General features: G+C 35.7%; 1 protein-coding gene and 1 pseudogene across 2 annotated transcripts in view; one reads left to right on the forward strand and one right to left on the reverse strand.

The window, feature by feature from the left end:
- Positions 1 to 24,240, reverse strand: part of LOC120769777 (DNA-directed RNA polymerase, mitochondrial) — a 59,844-nt gene that overhangs the window by 9,169 nt on the left and 26,435 nt on the right. For both annotated transcript variants that reach the window (XM_040096958.1, XM_040096957.1), the window contains 8 exons: positions 13,268 to 13,703; positions 12,483 to 12,638; positions 12,027 to 12,420; positions 11,648 to 11,971; positions 8,132 to 8,394; positions 7,378 to 7,752; positions 7,168 to 7,309; positions 6,977 to 7,084 (listed from right to left, as the gene is read on the reverse strand). In XM_040096958.1, the coding sequence (XP_039952892.1) occupies positions 6,977 to 7,084; positions 7,168 to 7,309; positions 7,378 to 7,752; positions 8,132 to 8,394; positions 11,648 to 11,971; positions 12,027 to 12,420; positions 12,483 to 12,638; positions 13,268 to 13,703 (2,198 nt within the window). The remainder of the gene's footprint in view (positions 1 to 6,976; positions 7,085 to 7,167; positions 7,310 to 7,377; positions 7,753 to 8,131; positions 8,395 to 11,647; positions 11,972 to 12,026; positions 12,421 to 12,482; positions 12,639 to 13,267; positions 13,704 to 24,240) is intronic.
- On the forward strand, positions 21,256 to 22,736 carry LOC120769778 (annotated as a pseudogene).

The following is a 24,240-nucleotide window of genomic DNA, read 5'->3' on the forward strand; positions in this document are numbered from 1 at the left end:
GTTTCGCAGGGCAATTCACCAAAGCTATGTGTCGGTAATGAGATGTTTTTTTAGTGAGTTAAAGTCCCACACTACTATTGTAAGGGCAACAGTGTCTTTTAATGATTTTTTTACATCTCGCCATAAAAAAAACACAAAAAATTAAAGAATTGGAGAGCATGATGGACGGCCAAAGGCATATTAACCAGGCGATGCGCGAACTTTTGAGCAACATTGTGACATTACACGCCAAAGCTGAAAGAGTGGAAATCCTATCGAAAAGAGTGATAATAGGAAAATCATCTCAAGCCCCAATTGGTAGAGATGATAATACCCCAAAAAGAATGAGGGACGCATCAGGCCTATTACCACCCACAAAAAAGCCAAAAAACACAACTGAAAATGCGCATCTATCGTATAGTGGAACAGCAAAAACAACCCAAAATTATACCACGACTCTTCAAAATGGGAAATGAAGGATGGGTAGACGTGGTTAAAAAGAGGAAACAGACGGAAAAGAAAATTAGAACAATGCCATGCCATCATTATTACGAAGAAGGAAGGAGCGTCGTATGCAGATATTCTGCGAAAAATAAAAAGTAACAGCAGTTCGAAAAACACTCAAAGGAGACCTGATTTTAGAATTGAAAAATGGAGCAGACACGAAAGCAGAATCTTTCCAAAGCGCCTTGGGGGGAGTGGTTGGAGAAATGGCTATGATACAGCCCAAAGCCCATTGTTTGCAAAGATCTGAACGAAATAACAACTCCCGAAGAAATCTGCGCAGCATTGAAAAGGGAGTGTGGAATCCAAAATCTGGAGATAACAAGTCTGCGAAAAACGCGAAGTGGCACACAAATAGCACTTGTATGCATGCGCGCTCAAGATGCTAAGGCTGCACTCAAACTGGGAAAAATAAAGATTGGGTGGTCGATCTGTCGCCTTCGAGAATACTCGCCTATTCTCAGGTGTTATAAGTGTTTCCATCTGGGTCACATGGCTCGTAAATTCTGCAGTTTAACAGACAGATCTTCCCTATTCACACGTTGTGGAACCGCAGGACATTTAGCAAAGTCGTGTACAAACGCTCCGAGCTGCATGCTCTGCAAAGGGGAGCACTCTGTATTGAGCACGACTTGCCCAAAGTACCTCGAGTCTCTGAAGTTTCTAAGTAAATGAGGATACTGCAGTTGAATCTAAACCATTGCGCAGCAGCACAAGATTTGCTAGATCAGACAACCATAGAAGAAAACATTGATGTCGCCATACTAAGTGAACAATACTCCCACCGTCCGGAAAGCACATGGATTGCAAACAAATCTGGTCCTGTAAAGGGCAAGCTTTTAAGGCCCGCCCCAGAGAAGCCCATAATTTTTTCACATGGGCGAATATTCAGGGGATTTATTTTGTAAGCTTCTATGCTCGTCCCAGCGCTTCAATCACAGAATTCGAAGACTTCCTCTTAAGGCTGTCTGTAGAAACCAGAGGCAAAACTATTATAATAGCGGGTGATTTTAATGCTTGGTCAACTGCTTGGGGCAGCAGATGTACAAACCACCGCGGGCGGCTAATTCATGAATATCTGAGTCAAACGCACCTAACAATAACGAACACCGGAACTCGAAACACTTACCAAAAAGGCAATAAAGGATCTATAATTGACATTATGCTTGCAAATGATTCGCTGAGCAGGCATATTAAGTGGGCGGTGTCTGACATATACACAAACAGTGATCATATGGCAATTTTTGCACAAATTTCGTACTCCCGAGAGCAGGCACCTCCTAGCAGAAATACTTCCTGAAAACGAAGCTGGAAGCAACATGAGTTCGACTCAGACCTGTTTGAGCTAGTCTGGGGTGCATCAAAGGCATCAGGTGACGACGCCGCCCACATGGTATCGGCAGTGCAAAAAGAACTGGTCGCAGCATGCGATGCAACAATGCGTAGAACGTCACATCACAACAAGCGGCAGCCTGTATATTGGTGGTATGAGGAAATTTCCACGCTGAGAAAACTCTGTCACTCAGCTAGAGGGCGTCTACAGCGTAACCGGGGCGAAAAGAACGAAAATCGCCTTAAGGAAGAATTTAAAAGCCACAAGAAGCTCCTGAAGTCGGCAATTACCCGAAGCAAGAAATCATGTTTTGAGAAGCTCTGTGAGGAAGCAAACATTGACCCTTGGAGTACTGCTTACAAAATATGTATGCCGAGATTTAAAAACAAGCAGCAGCAACCTAAAGATGCCTCTTTTATGGGGAAAGTCGTCGAAACCCGACGGTATTTCGAATGCCAAGCGACGAAACGAAGCTGCAGAGTCACCGTCGTTAGTCACGGAAGACGAACTATTGGCAATAGCAAAGAAAATCAAAAAAACCAAAGCGCCTGGATTGGATTGCATACCAAACAGAGCTCTGAAGGAAGCCATATGCTCAAAACCTCGAGTATTCGCTAAAATGTATAAAGCTTGTATAAAGGAAGAGGTATTCCCCTACTCTTGGAAAGTACGCGTTTGGTTCTGCTCCCAAAACCAAAGAAACCACCTGAAGAACCTTCATCGTACCGACCTCTGTGTATGCTCGACACGATGGGTAAAGTGTACGAGAATATAATAAGAAACCGCTTGGAGTTAGCAATCTAGAAAGCCGGCGGATTATCAGAGAGACAATAAGGCTTTGTAAAACAGAGATCCACTATTGACGCACTACGAAAAGTCGTCAATACTGCGAAATGTGCAGTAAGTGGCAAAAGATGGAAAGGTGGCACAAAAAAGTACTGCGCGCTGATTTCCCTGGATATCAAGAATGCATTCAACTCCGCAAAATGAGCAGACATAATCAAAGCCCTGGATGAAATAAGAGCCCCTGAATACCTCATAAACATAATAACGAGTTATTTTAAAAACAGATGGCTGATTTTTGACACGGAAGAAGGCACCAAGAGCTACTCTATCTCGAGTGGAGTACCCCAAGGCTCAGTGTTAGGCCCGCTATTATGGAACCTTATGTACGACGGGGTGCTAAGAAGACAGCAACCAGCAGACGTGAAACTAGTAGCATATGCGGATGATCTCGTGGTGGTAGCAGTGACCAAACAATTCGCCGACCTGAGAAATAAATGTAATGAGTGCTTAAATGGTCTACGCCAATGGTTCTCTTCTGTGAGTTTGAAACTAGCGGAGGAAAAAGCAGAAGTTTCACTCATAAGCACTAGGAAGATAGAAGAACGAATAGAGCTCACCATAGGGGAGTGCAAGATAATTTCACAGCCGCAACTGAAGTATCTGGGCGTAATATTGGATTCCAAATTAAAATTTAAAGAACACCTGGCGTATTCTTCCGCGAAGGCAAACAAAATTTATAATGCCCTATCGAGAATGATGACCAATAAAGGCTGCGTGCGTTCCAGCCGGCGATTCTTAATAGCGAGAGCAATGAGTTCCGTAATACTGTATGCGGCGCCTTTTCTACTTTCAGATTCCACAATGACATTAGTCCGAACTGTCCGACGTGTACAGAGCATATTAGGGTTTGTCATTCTGAGGCAACCTTTTTTTTCAACTGAAAAACAGGCTAAAAACTTTCGAAAATGTGAAAAAGAAAGTCACTCAAAAGATGAGCTCTTAATATTAATATTAAGAGGTGCCTATTTCAAATTTTCTGTTTTCCATATAAATTTCATGGAAAAAAAATCATTTTTTTTGTGGTGGTTATTGTGCGGAGGTTATTATATGTGCACGTGATGGCTGCCAGTAGGGATGGTAAACTCGATTCCGATTATACTCGAAAATCGAGTTTTCTCGTAAAATAATCGATTTTTCGGAATCGATCTTCAGTAGTCGAAGTCGATTAAAAATTGCCGCTGCACCCAGGCTCCTGCAATTTCTTCCGTAAAATTTAGTGTTTCTGACGTTTTTTGTTAGTCGGTTAACGCACTTTTAGTGATTTTCAACATAACCTTTGTATGGGAGGTGGGCGTGGTTATTATCCGATTTCTTCCATTTTTGAACTGTATGTGGAAATGCCTGAAGGAAACGACTCTATAGTGTTTGGTTGACATAGCTATAGTAGTTTCCGAGATATCTACAAAAAACTTAGTAGGGGGCGGGGCGACGCCCATTTTTCCAAAAAAATTACGTTCAAATATACCCCTCCCTAATGCGATGCTTTGTGCCAAATTTCACTTTAATATCTTTATTTATGGCTCAGTTATGACACTTTATACGTTTTCGGTTTCCGCCATTTTGTGGGCGTGGCAGTGGGCCGATTTTGCCCATCTTCGAACTCAACCTTTTTATGGAGCCAAGAAATACGTGTACCAAGTTTCATCATGATATCTCAATTTTTACTCAAGTTACAGCTTGCACGGACGGACGGACAGACAGACATCCGGATTTCAACTCTACTCTTCACCCTGATCACTTTGGTATATATAACCCTATATCTGACTCTTTTAGGTTTAGGACTTACAAACAACCGTTATGTGAACAAAACTATAATACTCTCCTTACCAACTTTGTTGCGAGAGTATAAAAAAACACACACATACTTACATAAACAAACAAATAGAAATGCAATAGCAAATGTATACAAATGCATTTGCTGATAAAATATGCGAGTACTTTTAGATAAGACCAACGTACTTATTATATGTTATGCGTTGGTCTGATAATTAATTTAAAAACGTAGGCTAAGAATTTTGTGTAAAAGGAGCTGCTCAACAAAAATAAAATCAGATTTGAAATACAATCTCCACATAAAGGATTCTTTTATTGATATATTTTACTTCTCCCCACCAGTGGTAAGGGGTAAAAGAACACATAAAAAAGCCTATCACTTACATCGAGCAGAAAATTGTTCCATCATTTCATACGTTTCTTTCTTGTTAACCCCATATGCGATTGGAACTGATGATAACAGATTTTCATTGTATATAACACAGCCTTTAAGCCTAAGGGTGACATTATAAACTATATTAGGGAAACACGAATTTATTTACTCTTTACTTTATTTTTCAAAAATGTTGTTATATTTTTACAACAATAATATTATTTTAAAGACCACGCCGATGATTTTAATCCATAAATAAGCCACAAATATAGCAATTTATAGTTTGTTGCACATTTTACTTTTACTTTATAACGATTTTTATCGAATTTAGCAGCAAGCACACAAAAGATAAACAACAAGTATACTTTATTGGTAAATTAAGTTCGTGGCAATTTTTTGCAAAAATTTTGTTTTTTAAAAAGTTGAATAAATTTGTCGATTTTTTACCGATTATTGAAAATAAACATTTGTTCAACTCGGCATTAAATGTACTCTTTCGTATTGTATCGGAAATATTGTCAAATTTAAAAAAAGGAGAAAAAGAGTAACAAAATTTAAGTTTGTTGCGGAAAAGTATGAAATATAGGTTTTTAAACTTAAGTAAAAATTTTGGGGGTGTTTGGCAAATTCCAAAATTGGCTTCTCGTTCTAATCGACAAGACCTACAAGAAAAATAACCCACATATTTCGGACTTCATTCTTTTTTCTAGCACTGTGTTATATATAAATAATAATGTTGGTTGATCGAAACCAAGGTAAAGACAATAGAACATCTGGTACGATGAGGAGTGCCGTGTCGCAGTGGAGAGAAAGCAGATTGCCTACCTCGCAACGTTACAATCGACCACAATGCGTGCGGGATGGGATAGATACCGAAAGTTGAAGAGAGAGGCCAAAATGCGTGAGAATGAAGAGCTTGACAAGCTGTCCAATAGGGATTATGCTCGAAAATTCTACGAAAAGATGCGGCAACTAGCAGAATGTTTCAAGACGTAAACATACTCTTGTAGAACCCCCAGATTGACTCTAGCGACTAATGCCCAGAGCGTATTAAAATTATGAACACTTCTCTAGCTTGCAGAATGGCAGTGAAATCAGAACACCAGGAGATGGTGAACACAATTTCCCAATCGATGACGATATACCTGAAGTTCCATTGCCCGAACATGAAGAAGTTCGAATAGAAATTACTGTCTGAAGAACAACAGAGCACGGGGGCCAATGGATTGCCGGCCGAACCATTCAAATACGTCGCGGAAGAACTGATAAGATGCTTGCATCAGCTTCTTCATAGAATATGGTCGGACGAAAAAATGCCAGACGATTGGAGTTTAAGTGTGCTCTGCACAATCCACAAAAAGGGAGACCCCACAATCTGCGCCAACTACCTTGGGATAAGGCTCCTCAACATCGCATATAAGGTTCTATCGAATGTATTGTGTGAAAGAGTAAAGTCCACCGTCAACAAACTTATTGGACCTTACCAGTGTGGCACTAGGCCTGGAAAATCAACAAATGAAGACCCTTGAAAAGATGATCGACACACACCACCTCTTCGTCGATTTCAAAGCTGCTTTTGACAGCACGAAAAGGAACTGCCTTTATGTCATTATGTCTGAATTTGGTATTCCCGCAAAACTAATACGGCTGTGTAAATACACGTCGAGCTCCGTTAGGATCGGGAACAACCTCTCCGAGCTTTTCGATACCAAACCAGCTTTCAGACAAGGCGATTCTCTATCGTGCGACATCTTCAATTTTTTCTTGAAGAAAATAATTCGAGTTGCAGAACTAAATAGAGAAGGTACCATGTTCTATAAGAGTGCAGAGCTGCTGACGTGATAAGGAAGCGAAGAAAATGGGTCTAGCGAGGACAAGACAAAATATATCCTGTCATGAAACAAACAGTCGTCGCACTTACTCAGGATCCGCCCCCCTCGTCATTGTTGACAGTCATAACTTCGAAGTCGTAGATAATTTAGTCTATATGGGAACTAGCATTAACACCAACAACAACGTCAGACTCGAAATCCACCGCAAAGCGGTTTCTAAGCCAATAAAGAAGAATAATCTCAATTTCGATATTCGTAGCCAAATATTTCAACTTCGAGAAAAGGATACCTTAGTAAGTAGTTTGTTGATCAGTATTGAATTGATATCTCACTTACCTCTGTGTTTACGCGCCATGGTACACTAGAGAGTTGATTCAGAGAATCAAGAGCAGGATAAATTTGCTGTTGGCTGCTTGAATTTATGCGATTCCATTGCTGAATGGCCTTTTTGTAGTTGTATGAAATTTTTGTATTTATTTAAATATACGAAATACATTTTAATGTGAATATTCAAAATACACACTTACCTGTTGAGGCAAACGTATCAGTTCTGATTTATTGAGTAAATAGCCTCCATTATTGGGTGTACTCCAAGGTTGTGGTGGGCATAGGATTGGTACCAGACTCGAATCAAATGTTAGTGTTTTCTGGCGTGACATGCGCAACAATCTTTTTAAAGAAATCATAAATGTAAAAATTTTCAAGTTGGAATTCAATTGATTTGAATAAAGATTTACTTCGCTAAAACAGGAAGAGGTTTAACTTCTTCTTTTACTAAGCGTCCTTGGTTTCGGAAAAGTGTATAGAAGGCGGGTAAAAGATTCTGTTGTTTGCTTTTGGTTTTTTGACGCATAATATGAGCATCTATTTTAATGTCACGCATCAAAATATTGTACAGAAAACGGCCAACACCAGACTGCACATTGGTAGGCCAACCTACATATTTCACATCCATGCTGGGCCCACTATTTCGGTGATTGTGCACCAGCCGTTGCCACATTTGCCGAGCATTATCTTTAGTATTTCTCTTGCTCAATATATCACAATAACAACTATATATTTCCCCAATTTTTTCCAATATACCATTTTTCTTTTTCATTTCAATTTGATATCTAAATGAAGATAAAATGCATTTTATTATATTTAGAATTTCTGAAGTGAACAAACTAGACTGAAAACGACTAAAATTTACCAATTACAAAACATTTTTTAATAAGCTAATTCAGCGATTAACTACACTACAAATATAAAAGCAATTAAATATGCAAAAGAAATTTGGTAACTTTGACGCGGAAAACATTGCTGAAATAAGCCCTATTTAGATATTTGTGAGCTGAGGTATCTTATATGTATGATTATCGAAAATGAAAGTTAATTGCATTTGAAATATGTCTGAAAGTTCATTTAAATAACTAAATACTTATACCGAAAGAAAATATTAATAAATATCATATAACATCATTTACAATAATACCGTAATACTATTATTACCTTTGCTGTACTTTTTGGCCAAGTTCTTTATAAAGTTGCCCTACTGTTGGGCTAAACGTTTCCGATCCTTCTGCCAACTTAAAGATTTCTTTTATTAAAATATCAGTATATATAGAGGTATTTAGAGCTTTAAGGTATGTGTAGTAATTCATGAAATTATTCGGTTTGTAACGGATTTGAGCTCGTAATGTATTTAAGTCTCGCGTGATAGCAGCATTTATTTGAACACGCCATAGCTCTTCAAGATCTTTAAGTTTTTCACGCTGAAATTTAAATTGAAATACCAAAACAAATTGATATATAAACAAAAACAAATTGATTGTATCTGCTAAGTGTAATATCTTACATATAAAAATGAAAAGCTATTTCGTTATTTACCATAAGAACGTCCGAACCACAGCGCGGTTGTTGTGTTTGTCAATATTGGCTGAACCGATTTAAATGAAAATTGATGAGGAGGTAGGTTACAACCAGAGGATGGGCATTCACTAGCTACTTTTTATAGTTTTATGTTAAAAGTTAAAATATTTCATTTATAAAAGAAATTAAATTTCAAATCATAATCAAGTGTTTAATGTTCGTATAAAAATCATTTGAATATTTTTTTACTTAAAAAAAGAAACAAAATAACATCACACAAGCTACTTATAGGGTATAGTAATTTTTGTTTATACATGTGAATAGTGATTATACGTATTGTTGTTATTGAATAAGACGGTTTGTTTACACACTATGTGAAACCGCCAAGACTTTCATAATATTACAACAGAAAACTGCATTGGCAGATGCATCACATCGCTCAATGACGGATGGAGCTATGTTTATGCAAGTGTGAAAAGTTCTCTGAGCGCTACTCACTTCGGAGTGTAAAAAAACGATTCTTTTACATATGGCTTAAGCAGCTCACGACGATTTTAGACCAAGTAGCCTCTGGATAGCCAAAGGAGGCGAAACATCACTTGCCACGTAAAAAACAGTCTAAGATCCACTTTTGATGACGACTACTGCAAACGTATTAAGGATTACGATTTGAGGGCATGCACCAGTAATGTCCGGTCCCTTAATAGAGAAGGTGCTGCTGCCCAGCTGGTTGATGTCCTCCTAAGAGTAAAGGCTGACATAATCGCCGATCAAGAAGTGCGATGTACGGGACAAGGACTGAGACGAGTAGATCATTGTGATATTTTCGCAAATTCGGTGAGGAATTCGTAGAGGGAGAGACGCTCAATCGCCTTGCCCTAGCATTCACTCCAGTGGATAACGTCTAGCCGCTTCGCTTCAAAGTGAAGGAACATCCCCAAATAGTTTTAGGCTGATCGGCTTCTCCCTATCGAAAAGCTACCGACCAGAACGATCATATTGTGATAGACGGAAGACACGTTTCCTGCATTTTAGACGGGCGTACGCTTCGAGGTCTTAGCATTGACTCGGACCACTATCTTGACTCAGCGAAGATGTGCAAAAAAAAATTCACGTCAAGAAGGACAAGGAATGTTGTACGTCCGTGAGCTGCAATCACAACATACAGCCGAACGATTTTCTACTCGACTTGCCCTCTTGCTCTCTATCGATTAAATATTTTTTACATATAAATACTAAGTACAAATTTTATTCCGACTGTTTATTTACATAGCGGTGCATCTTCACGACATACTTTAAGAATTTGACTATAAGCAAAAATGTAGGAAGTAAATGAAAGCGCTGAGGCAGCTCCGTGTGACTTCTGGCTATTCAGCAAACTCAAACGACCGCTCCGGAAAAACCGTTTTGCCCAATTGAAGACATTAAACGAATCACTACGCGCATTGAAGGCTATTCCGAAAATTGACTTTAACAACTGTATCGAGGATTGGAAAAAACATTGGCAACAAAATATATTGCCGCCAAGGGGGATTTTGAGTGGGAGGACATAGATATCTAAGAAAAATGTAGAATTTTAAAATTATGAACAAACCCTTATTAACAAATGTTTGTTCTTGTTCTTTCACAATGTCGCGCTTATCTGAATATAGATTTGTTGGACAGCACTTAGGGGCTTGCGGTCAAACCAGCTTCAGTTTTTACACTCTCTACAATAAAGATATACGAACATATAGGACTTTAATTTTAATCCGCTTTAATCTTCATATGGAATGTAAATAAAGCTCGACTTCACGCCGGGCATCCTTGATAACGCTAAATCACCTGCATTCTTCACGGCTCTTTTAAACTCATTGGCTTGACACGACAAAGCATGGACTATTAATTGGATCTGTCGCGGTTTTCATCCACCTAAATATGCAAGGATGACACCCTGCAGAAATGCCAAGGTTGCTTCCATCCTGTTAAATACCCGGCAGGCCTCCGAGTATGTTACGTTCGCTTCCCAACAATGACGCTAAATCACCTGCATTCTTCACGGCTCTTTTAAACCCATTGGCTTGACAAGGACATAGCATGGACCAAATGCCAGGGTTGCTTCCATCCTGTTAAAACCCTGGCAGGCCTTGGAGTATGTTACGTTCGCTTCCCGTCATTATTAAGTTGGTGTGGTAGGTGTAAATTGCGATGACTCCTCTTTGCGCTGGACAATAATGACGATGAAAACAAAGCAGTAGAGCATGCTGGCTCTCTTACCTCGAGTGTAATTCGTCAAGGTTTAAAGAAAGCAAATGATTTAGAAAATCACTTCTAATTCATGATACAAATGAAGAACACGCAAAGTTTCAGTGAAATATTAAGAAGCAATTGAATTCTATAGCAAATAAACTAAACAAAAGATGCCACAGTGTTTTGCACGAAATTTTCTTTTGCCCGCGATTTGTATAGAAATTGGATTTTTTATACTATATATATTTGATCCCGACAAACCGTGTAAAAATAGAATCACCTGTATATTATCTTCATATCCTTATACTCTTATACTTAAGGTGAATACATATCCACGAAACGATTTACGAAAGTGAAAAATAATTAAACTCTTTTCAATAGAGGTGACCAAAAATTTTAGCTTCGGTGCTACACGATTACAACATCAATCAAGTTATAACAGTAGATTCTCAGAATGACAAAACGTCCTTTTTAATTTTTTTAATCATAAATGCCTCTCTCCATCGTTTCTAACACTTGGTTTTATTTGATAAGAGTGAGTAGAAACTTATCTGTGAATTTTAGCCATTTTATAGAAAAATTTAATTGGCATTGACAAGCGAGATCCGAAATGCCAAAGAAAAATTACAAATAGTCCTTTACTTGGAAATGGAGCATGTTATATACATATGTATGTACTTTTAACAAAAGCGAATACATTTTCATCATAAATAAATCGCCAAAAACCACCTAAAGAGCGATAATATTCCTTGCAACAATAACTTGAATTATTATTTTTTATCAAGGATCAAATATTCCAAAATTATAATTGGAATATTACAACATATGAAATTAATTAGAAGTAATTTACATGCGGATTGATTAGTTTACTTGCTGTCTATTTAAGCTGTTAAATCTTGTTATTTATATATTGGCATAAGTACTTACACAATATTCAGCATTAGCAAATTCATTTGAACTTTCAATTGACTTTATTGTTATGCAGCCATCTAATTCAACTTTCAGTTGTTCACGTGCCATCCTTTCTAGTTCAGCACTATTATAAACATATTTTGATTTCATTACATTTGTAATTGATGAATGTACAACAGATTGGTTTAAGTTATTAAGGAGTTCGTTATTATAACTTAGAACTGGCGGTGTATATATAGGAGTAAAATCTGGTCGTATTCGTCGAATAGCATCTAAAGCAATATCTCTTTGATCAGCAATAAACACTGATCGATCCATTATTTGATTTAACGTTATTCCCTGTATAAAAAGAAGTTTTGAAGAACTATATAATAATTATTTCAATAATTCTTACATTTTGGTTTGCCATTTGTTCAAACTTTTTAATTTGATATATATTTTCTTCCGATGATTCAATGCGTCCCAGACATTCAAAAATAGCGGCATATGTTTGTTCATTAAATTTCAACTGATCTTCTTCGATCAATGCAAAAATATCGTTAAATCGCTCAAATGAAGCCTTTTCGGCTAGTCCATGTAATATAATATTGTAAAATTCAATTGTAATAAGACTCTGAGTTTCCAACTTTTTTTTTGCTCTTTGTCTATATGCTAACAATGTGGAGATTCCCCGATTAATCATCCCAGCTGAAACACATACATTAAGGTATGACTCCAAATTGATTCGAAGAGCTTTTTCCTTTGCAAAGCGTTCTTGCTCCTCGTCATTATGTATTTTAGACTTGAACCTAAAAATAGTCAAAAGGTTAAATATTTTAATAGCTGGAATAAATAAAAGGATAGAAATTACCTAGATTTTGGCTTTGTGATAACAATACTTTCCGTACTCTGAACGATGTGACATTTAGAAGCGTTAGTTTCAATATTCTCTGAAGAAATATAATGTTCGCCAGACTCTAAGGTACCCAAGGGCTCTTCCACGTCGTTTGCCTTTGGAACCATACAACTGTTAAATATATTAATTTCTTAGTTTGATTGCTAAATATAATGAAAATTGCCAGAAACTTATTATTATCACTGTTTACTAAGTAAAGCCAACCAGCAACGCTCGACGAGTTCGAAGACAACAGTCAGTCAGCGCAGTATAGCCGAAATGCTGCACTGGGTAGTCGAAAATTTACGTAAAAGTGTGGAGATATGCAAACGGAGCCGTGGTGACCATTTGGTCGAAATTTTGTTCATCATATATGGGCTTAAATTATCTGCATATAAAACAAACAAATCCATTCTGACTAAATTTTAGTTTTTTATTTCATTTGAACATCACTTCGTTCTTATTGGTAGACTATTTATATTAATTAAAATAAATGTAAATGAAAAAGTAGTGTATGCTCATGATATCGCACTTTTTAGTTGTGTTGAATTGATTAATAACACTATAAACCTCATCATGAAACGAACGGAAAACTATGAATTAACCGATCGCTTTTGGTCGTACATATTAACTAGTTGTTCTCGACTACCGTAAAAAAATTGATAACTTAGAATTTCTAATGTTTTCCCTCAAAATAGTAGGTTATAAGTCCTAAAGACGAGGCAGCAAATGACTAACTACAAGTATATCAAATAATTTACCTGAAAGTATCAATTGGTGTTTCAGATACTTCTTGACATTCATTTCCCATACTTTCAAGTATGTCGCGATAGCTGTTGAAACTTTTTATTATATTATTAATGTCTTCAGTATTATTTATAACATGTTTCGTATAGTTTTCCTTTCCGAAAAATATCAATGGCTTGTCATCATATATTCCCGATTCCAATATTGTACGATCCATTTCATCTATATTAATTTGTTTGTAAATTGCCGGTTCTATATTTATTTTGGGTATCTCAGCAACTGTTGCATTTTCTAATATAGGTGTCAGAGGAATTTTGGTTTTCAGTTGCTTGCTTTCCTTAGCCCATTTTTCAATTATTTGAGCCTGCGTTCTAGCAATAAACTCTTGTAATTTTTTCGCTTTCAGTCTTTTAACACGCGATTTTCGCTCACTGGCTGACATATCTGTCACTAAAAGGTAAAATAAAAAAATTATAATTATTTTATAACAAGTTGATGTAATTTTAACAATGTTAAAAAATTAAAAAAAAAAATACGACGTTTGTATAAAAAGTAAAAAATGTTGGTCCTCATTTCGAATGTTGAGTTAATTTTTAAACTCTTTCAACATGTTTCGACAGAGTATAAAAGTTTTGCTCACTTGATGGTTGTTTATATGTCCTAAAAAGAATCGAGTCCGTCTTGGTACACGTATTTCTTGGCAAAACAAAGTGAGGACGAGTAAATGAGGGTAATCGGTCCAGAGACACACCAAAACCCACCAAAAACCATTAATCGAAAACTTATAAAATGTCATAACTCGTCTCTAAAGTAGGTAATGAAACTGTAATTTTGCACAGGTAATTGCAGGAGGAAGGGACATCTGTAGGTTTAAAATTTAAAAAAGAAGTGTGGCCCCGTTACGTCCATATTATATTTTCTTTTTTCAGTACAACAACCATTCACTGATGAATATATTCGAACAAAACTTTGCGAAAATGTAAGATGAAATTAAGAACTATATTTACTTCGAAAAACCGTCTAATAAATATTTGGAAAACTATAAATTTACAGATATGCATTCAAATTGTATATTCATATGGCATTTTAATGAGCATTAAAACTTAAAATACATAATTCATACAGATGAAAAATTGGTAGATTAAGCAAAAAACAAAAGAAATATATAAAGTTAATCCAGAATTAAGAACAGAAAATTGGAATACATAGAAATAAAGAAAAAATATTTACATAGCTACATAATTATTTGTCACTACTTGATAACAAGCGCAATAGTTTGCGACGAACTGGACTAAAGTCGGTATCATCGCTGGAGATATCGATTTCAGCAATTTAAATATCATGCGAACAAAATGTGTAGGTAAGAATTATCGAATAAGGTTACTACTATGTATGTTCATTTCAGCAAAGGAGCTAAGTGTGGTAAAAACAATAATTACAAGACAGTGATTTCGAAACCGTACTAAATTAAAAATTTTTTACAAAAAAAAAAAGTATTTCAACCGTGTAAAAAAAAGAGTTGGGTGTACATGTTCTTTGATCCATTTTTTTGGAATAAGCAAAAATCGATGACGAACCAAAACGTTTCCAAGCAAACAACTGTAAACAAGTAAGGAAGTTCCAGTGTAACCGAACATTTCATACTCTTGCAACTTTGCCAAGATGAAAGCCTGGTAAATAGGGCTGAAAGAAATATTGAACGGATTTTTGATACAAGAGTGTACTATTATTGTAATTAATTCCAAGAAGAATTTTCTCCGAATTTCAATAACACATCTCACAGTAGATTGATACAGTCGGTGAAAAATTCAGAAATACGCACTGGGATCCACATATTCGGAATGTAAGGACTTGAATAGCAATGGTCCGATTTAGGCAATTTTTATACGATACTCGAAATTGCATAAGTACTATTTTCGCACGACCGACTGCTTATGTTGTCATAGATGCTCATAGATGATCTTCCTGATGAAGAGACAAATGACGATGTTGAATTTAAAGTCTTCAAAGATGGTGGAACAACAGCAGAAGATGATTGGCATAATTTTGGTACCGCAACCAAAAAAAGCGTTCTCGACATAGTGCTGATGGTAGACTAGGTAGACGTAAATCAATGACCGCAGCACACAAGTCAAGGAGAAGAAGTATCGATATTACAAGCAACAGAAAATAAATACAGACCACGAATTACAATTGTTTCCCTCGGCACGTTACTGTGAATGAGAATTGCTACCCCTCAATGATAACCGAATACTTTTGGCCCCGAATTGGATGATATGGACTTGGGCAATATGTGATTCCAACAGGACGGCGCCACAAGCCACACAGCGAATGTTACAATCGATTTATTGAAAAGCAAGTTAGGTGAACGTGTTATCTCTCGAAATGGCCCAGTCAATTACTTCACAGGAATAAAGAATTTCATTGATACCCAAACCATTTTTGTTTTATTTAAAAAAAAAAAAAAAACTTTTGTAGCGCTCTTATTGAAAAACCCGTAATAGCTAATATTGTACGTTTATATTATTTTGCTAAAACACATTGACCCATATAAACGGTTTAAATTAAACCGGAACTTGGAAATTAGTACATTATCTTCGTTGCTTCGTGCGAAAGTTGTAAAGCGAAAGTTTTAGATGAAATTCAAAATTGTGAGATACGGTAAAAAAGCCCATCCAATTTCGTAAATTTTCGTATTGGGACATAAGGATACGCCCCATTGTCTAATTTTTACATAAGCAGTTTTCTTAAAAATTCTAGGTGCCATCTTACCTATAAGATTTGATGCTTTCGACGCATTTATTAGTGCTTTATCGCACTTTTAGGGACCATTTTATAGTAATTGGGCAAGCTTATTATACTATTTCACTGATTTTCACTGTATTAGAAGATACTAAGGAAATCATTCTCATTAAGTGTGGTCGATAGACAATAGCTCGTTGGTTTCAAGTACTATATTACATTTAATATATTCACTACTCACTGCCGTTGGAGTTTTATAAAACAGATGACATAATAAAATCATATCGTTTAATTTGTATTACAAGAAAACATTGTAGTGTCGTATAAAATTATTGTTTTAAATATTTTCCATTTAATGGAGATATTGGACGCATTTTTTTGATATGGAGAGTGGATTGCCAGGTGAACTCAAATGCGTTGCCTTCAATTTATATATTTGCTCTTGTCTAATACCGGAATTCTGTAAGCAGTCTATAGTCAATATTTGAGAAATTTTTTCGTAAAGTCTCAATTCAAATTTGAGACAATATTTTGTGACTAAACACTAGAGATCGTGTTTACTATTCACAACATCATATAGTGTTTAGTCACAAAATATTGTCAAATTTGTCACCAGATAGTTAGCAGGTCACAAAACTAAAAATAACTCTTGTTTGCCATTTTGAACATACTGATACTTCACTTACAGAGATCATCATAGCTATTAATCGATATACAGTGTAAAGCAAAAGTCTGGATACCCTACCACTTCGAAAACATTTTATAAAATATATCACAAAATTTCTTGAATATTTCCATTTATTAATTAAAATTAAATAAATGCATTTTTTCTCATGTGAAAAATATAAAAAATTAGATGAAAAAGTATTTCATTATTTAAAAAAAATCAAAAAAAAAAACAAGGATATTCTAAAATTCGCACAGCAAAAGTGTTGATACTCCTGCAAAAAAGGAGGAAATGTATAAAAAAAAAGCTTAATAATAAGTTGACCAAAAATACCTTTAATGCCTAGTGGGGATCCTCGTAATCGAATAACTTCTTTTAATCGGTCAGGCATAGAGTGAATCAATTTTTTGTGTAATCTGAACTGATATTTTGCCATTCAACTTGGAGCAAGCTTTTAAGTTGATTTTTTGAAGTAATATGGTGTTTCCTTAAGCGGTTTTGTAAATGATCCTATAAATGCTCGATGGGATTGAGATCTGGACTCTGTGGAGGTGTTGGTGTTAATAACAAATGGGGTACCTTGTGTGTTAACTACAACTTCACTATGTGAGCAGTATGTTTTGATCGTTGTCCTGCTGGAAATAAAATCCGCCAGACAGTCCCATTTTTTCCGCACTTTGTAATAAATTTTCTTGAAGAACTTTCAAATATACTTCTTTTGTCATAATTTCACCGATAAAAACAAGGTTGCCAACACCCGATGTGGACATGCAGCCCCATACCATGACACCTCCATCTCCATGCTTGACCGTCTTAATTGTATTTTTTGGGTTTAACTCTTTGTTTGGCTTCCTCCACACTTTCAAGTCGCCCATCATATCCAAAAATATTGTATTTTGATTCGTCGGAAAAAATAATATTATCCCAGAAGTCAAATTCTTCGAGTTTATACGTTTTTGCAAAATCCAGCCGTTTATTTCTATTGACGTCACTGACACAGGGCTTTTTTCTAGCAATGCATGACTTAAATCCATTTCTATTTATTGATCTGCGAACTGTATCCGATGAAACAATGGTATTTCTGGATTGGAATGGAATGGATTTTTCTCTATTGTTCTCTTGATAAATCGTTCATCTCTCTCATTAAGCTTCCTAGGGCGTCGTGATCTTTGCTTATTTTCGACCCTTTTATCCTTTTTGAAACGTTGTATTACCTTTTGAACCGTTGCCTTACTTCTACCGATGTATTCTCCGATTTCGGGATATGATTTTCCATTTTTATGCATACGTACCACAATTTCTCTCCTCTAATGTCAATTCTTTTCGAAACATGATTGCACACGAAAAATATTTTACTTCGATGCGAATAAATGAACGTATGAAGTTATACTGAATATGGTCTGCAAGCAATATGTTTTTCCCACACAACACAAGTCAAATATACCGTTATTCTGCGCGCTAGCTACATCGGGGCTCGAGCGTATCAACACTCTTGCTGTATCAACTTAATACTTACAGTTACATTTTTGACTACCGTTATTGATGCAGCAGCCAAATTTTGCTGTTTCATTTCGATTAAGAATGAGTACAATGTAGATTTTTTAATTATTGTCGAAGTTGCCTAAACTATTTAAACTTGTTTGAAATATCTTAATAATAAACTGAAAAATGAAAGGGTATAAAGACTTATGCTCCATATTGTATATACTTAGATGTAAATCAATAAATTATTCTGAAACAAACTAAGCTTTTTGACTGTGATATAGAAAATTTAATATTTGTTATCGACATATTCATTTTCCTCAAGTTTATATACTTTTCTAAATAACGAAATGTAGCAACTGATTAGACCTGTTCGTTTTCAGTTGAGAGATTTTTGTGACTGTTACGTACTGAGTTGCAAAACCGTCTCAAGTTACAAAAATTGTATAAAATCTCAAATTTAGAGACTTGTGACTGTATCACAGTAAAGAATTCCGGTACAAATCAGCTGTGATAAAAAATGTGATAAATTTCCTTATTGATAAACAGATGGCGCTAAATCATAGGCGTACAGGGAGATTTCGAGTAGATCAGATTGAAATATCCTCGGGGACGAGTGTCATGGCGACATCTTGCTAAATCTAGTAGATTAGTGAAATAATCTACTTGACAGTGTAAATCTCCTGATTAAGTGTAGGTCGGAACATGGTATTAGTCATTGCACTTTATATGTTTTCGATTAACGACATCTTGTGGTGGGGCTTTATTTCACCCATCTGCAATGTTAACTTCCTGAGACATTTACCCGGAATTTAACTGGTTATCCTAATAATTTTTATACTCGATAATAGCCCTGACAGACGAGCAAAATTAATACGCATTAAGCAACGCTAATACGGATTGAAATTTTATGATGACAGGCGGCAGACTTGTGCATTTAGACAGCTTATTGTGAAACTTGTTTATTTATTACAAAAAAAAAGTGAACTAAAAATGAATAAGGGAAATTATTAATAGAAATTCTGGTATTTTTAGAAAATCAAACGAAAAAATTCGTTTATTATTACCTATGTTCAAAGATAATAGAGTGTAATTAAAAGCAATAATTGATAGTAATGCGAAAAAAGTGTGCGAAAAAGTTATGAATATTGGAAAAATGGTTAGCAAACTGTGCGCTGTTTGTTTTCTGCCATCTAAAAATATTCAAATTTGTTTTTGTTAATATACTTGCACATAATTTAATTAGCAATATAAAACTGCTTACCTCTGATGCTGTAAACGCAAAGGAGGCGGCAGACTTCAAGCGACATCTGTCAAAAAATAGTTGCCTACTTAAATTTGGTAAGTTCAGCTAAATGCACGAAATTCTTATGCATTACAAATTGGCATTAACATGGGTCAAATGCGGAAGTAAATGTAAATTAAGCCCACTAATGCAAATTAGCGCTGTCGTCTGTCAGAGCTATAACTATATCTGTTCATTAGTTTTAGTTGTCACAAAAACCGTTAGATGCACAAAACTAAATAGATGAACACACCTATTACACCCAATGCAACAATGTTGAGATACTATAAAAGAAAATGCAGACAAAGCGGTTTTTTATCGACACTCTAAACGTATAGACAGAAGAGTCATCGTTGGGCTGTATATCCAAAATAGTAAAGAAAAATTTAAAATAGTTGGAAAGTTAAAAGTACCACATTATATCTAATGAAAACAAATAATTCGAGTATATATTTTTTTAACAGCTGGGTAGCAGCCAAGCAAAAGGACGAACTTTATGACCTTACCGAGTTTATACCAAGTCATCCAGGTGGATCATTCTGGCTAGAATGGACAAAGGGCACCGATATAACCGAAGCATTTGAATCACATCATACATCAAAGACGCCAGAAAATATGCTAACCTAATTTCATGCTCGCATTTCCCCTTTTGTTTGCTGTGTAAAATTGTCGAATTTGTTTAAAGTCCGCTTTTACATAGGATTCATCGTCCATTACAACGCAGTTAAAATTAGGCAAGAACTTTTCATATAATTGTCGATCACGTCGTTTTGCCAAAAAAATGTTGGTTATCATTGCGGTTTGATGCTGCATTCACTTTGAAGAAACGTAATCCATTTCGTTTGCGTACTTTCTGTATACGTACATATGAAGGTGACATTTACACTTTTTTGGCGACATATCCTCTGGTAAGTCCAGGATTTCGTTTCGGGTCGGCTTTAGTATACGATCCCACGATTTCAGAGTTAAAAGTGGTATGGTTGGAAAGGGCTGATGCTCCAGATTAAGAAAATGTATAATTGTTGCCGCCGCAAACTTATAGTTTTCGAGATATTTGCATTTAAATTTGAAAATTTTGCAAATTTTATCTTGCAATTTCTCGATTGCTAGTAATTATTTAATTCATATTATGCACTTTTTATGCACTTACACTTCACTACATTGTTTCTACATATTTTTTTTCCAGTAGTTATTTAGTTATTTGCTTAAAATAAGCATTTTATATTTTACACAATTTTCATTTCATGCACAATAACAAAAGTATTCCGTGTTGACAGATAATAAGTGTTACACATTTATCAAACGAATAAAAATGAATAAAAAATAGGACTATACCCCAAATACAGAAATCATTGCCCTTTTTCTTGATATATCAAGATTTTTGATACACCTCGGTGTTGGATCGGCCAGAGCCGCCAACGCGAAAAGGAGTTTTACTTAAAAACAACTTAATACATCCCGGTGTTGGATCGGCCAGGGTTATTTTTTTGAAGCGCGGCCGAAGGCCGCCAACGCGAAAAGGAGTTTTACTTAAAAAAAACCTGATACACCCCGGTGTTGGATCGGCCAGGGTTATTTTTTTGAAGCGCGGCCGAAGGCCGCCAACGCGAAAAGGAGTTTTAATTTAAAAAAACCTGATACACCCCGGTGTTGGATCGGCCAGGGTTATTTTTTTGAAGCGCGGCCGAAGGCCGCCAATGCAGAAAGAAGTGGGACGGTTCCGTGTTTCCCATTTTTAAACTACATTTTCTATAACGGGTATTGTTACAACTAAACAAGGTACCGTTCCTTTTTTCCCGTTTTGAAATATTTATTAATTTCATATTTATTTCATTTGAATTCCGCGATTGGATGCAGCCATATATTCAGGATACAAATTTAAAGAGCATAAAATTTAAAATATATATAAATACATATATAAGTATTAAAAGTTGAATTTTAAAAAATGAGTGCAAATTCATCAGGTAAGTAACATAAGTTTTAAACTGAAAAAAATATAACTAAGGTATTTAAATAGATTGTGTCGGAGCGTCAACGAGCCGAGGTGGCATAAAGCGAGTGCGTGCAAATTCATCAGGTAAGTAATATAAGTTTTAAACTGAAAAAAAATAACTTAAGGTATTTAAATAGATTGTGTCGGAGCGTCAAACAGCCGAGGTGTTATAAAGCGAACCAATGTGCTTAAAGCGGCGGAAGTGAAGTCAATGTGGAATATTGTAAAAATATTCCAAACATTTGACACAAAAGAGAAATGTATTTCCTTTGCCGAAGAACAAGGTTTGATTTTAAAAGCCAAAATTTGCCGTACGCATAAAATGCCAATGACGCTGTCGTTAAAAAAAAGTAGCAGTGTTGGGGTGTTCCGATGCCGGAAAGGGGGTTGTCGGAACCGAAGTGCGTTGGCAAGGTCGAGCGATACCTGGTTCGAAAACGTCAAAATCCCACTTCCGCAGGTATTTTATCTAATGTAAGTATGCGTATGCGTCTCATTGGTCACATGCGGAAGTGAGGAAAAACAGTTTTATCAGGGAACCAGTTTTATCTAGCGCTACTATATGTGACCGCGAAGCCGTAGTATTATACCAGGTTGACCATCAGGTAGCGGTAGGTAAAATTGGTGGCCTTGGTAAAACTGTTCAAATAGATGAAAGTAAATTTGGGAAGAGAAAATACAACAAAGGTAATAATAAAAATATAATTTTTTTTTATGTAATTAATATATCTTTTCTTGTTTTAGGGCGGAGAGTCGAGGGCCACTGGGTTCTTGGGATGGTTGAGGATGGGAGTGACGACCTTAGGCTGGAAGTATGTCCCGGCAATGTCAGGTCTGCTGAGGTGCTCATACCTTTGATAGAAAAGCACGTGGCAAAAGGCAGTATTATATGTAATGATTGCTGGAGGGCATACGACTGTCTAGCCGCTCAAGGGTATGAGCACCGACGCGTTAATCACAGCGACCCCGATAATCCGTTCGTTGCCGAGGACGGGACGCATACTCAACGCATCGAGTCCCAGTGGCGAGTAATTAAACGTTTTTTTATTAAGGACAATTACAATAATAGCGAAGATTTTTCTAATTTAATTTATGAATATACTTGGAGAAAAAATATTGCAAATAATCATCACGATCCTTTTGTAAAATTATTAGATGCAATTAAATATACATATAAGCCTTAAAACTTTTTTTATTACAATGGAAAATTTATTTCAGATGGTATTTGTCTCTTGGTTTGAGTTTTTATATTCATTTTTATTCGTGTGATAAATGTGTAATTATGGCAACACTTATTATTTGTCAACAAGGAATACTTTTGTTTTTGTGCATGGAATGAATATTGTGTAAAATATAAAATGCTTATTTTAAGCAAATAACTAAATAATTACTGGAAAAAAAAAATATGTAGAAACAATGTAGTGAAGTGTAAGTGCATAAAAAAGGCATAATATGAATTAAATAATTACTAGCAATCGAGAAATTGCAAGATAAAATTTGAAAAATTTTCAACTTTAAATGCAAATATCTCGGAAACTATAAGTTTGCGGCGGCAACAATTATATATTTGCTTAATCTGGAGCATCAGCCCTATCCAACCATAACACTTTTAACCCTGAAATCGTGGGATCGTATACTAAAGTTTCCCCTTCGTTTCAAATAGGTCAACATTTTTTTGCTATAAGTGGAGATTCAAATCCTTGTTTTCTAAGAAAATAATTTTCTTATATTATATATCTTACAAAGTCAACTATAGGTATTGGCATAAACATACTCAGTACCTAGGGCCTTGAACAGTTTGGGTTCGATTTGGACAATTTTTGTTATAAGGTGGCATACTTCAAAGGCACTACTCGTGCAAAGTTTTTTCTCGTTGTATTAATAGTATTTTGATTTGTACATCAGAAAATGAAAGAATCAAAAGGAATTTAGAATTGTGTTACGTGGGTAATACGGGTCCGATTCCGCCCATTTTCACTCTGTGACATAGGAATGTTAAAATAATGTCATGAACCGAGTTTGGTTGAAATCGGTCTAGAGGTAGCTAGTCCTGAAAGTATTTAGTTACTGCTTTATCGCGCTTAAAATATGTCAGACCAAACCCCATGTTAAATTTCGTGCATCTACACTTAAAAATATAATTGCACGCCTGTGCCATCTGTCATACTACATATAAATAAATTTCGCAGAAAAATTGTTGAGTAAGGTAAGTTTTAAATAATTTTTGTAATTTCTACTTAAATTATAGAGATTTATTACAAATTTTAATAAAAATGAATGGAGAAGGTGCACCCCCAGCTAAAAAGGAAAGGCAGCATCCTAATAAGAAGTAGAAGGAGAGTGATTAGATAAGATAACTGTAAGACATTCATCCTCAATTTTTCAATAACTATCGAGGTCTAAAAAGTTCAAATATTTGATTTTTAAACAAGTAACAAGTAAGGAAGGGCTAAGTTCGGGTGTCACCGAACATTTTATACTCTCGCATGATAAAGTGATAATCGAAATTTCATTATACGTCATTTATATATTTTTCAAATACCGTATTTGTGTAAAGTTTTATTCCGCTATCATCATTGGTTCCTAATGTATACATATATGTATTATACAGAGAAGGCATCAGATGGAATTCGAAATAGCTTTATATTGGAAGAAGGCGTGGTTGTGAACCGATTTCACCCATATTTCGTACGTGTCATCAAGGTGTTAAGAAAATATTATATACCGAATTTCATTGAAATCGGTATAGTAGTTCCTGAGATATGGTTGTTGGTCCATAAGTGGGCGAGGCCACGCCCATTTTCAATTTTTAAAAAAA

This window comes from Bactrocera tryoni, chromosome 2 (assembly GCF_016617805.1).
Source record: "Bactrocera tryoni isolate S06 chromosome 2, CSIRO_BtryS06_freeze2, whole genome shotgun sequence".
NCBI classification, from domain to species: domain Eukaryota; kingdom Metazoa; phylum Arthropoda; class Insecta; order Diptera; family Tephritidae; genus Bactrocera; species Bactrocera tryoni.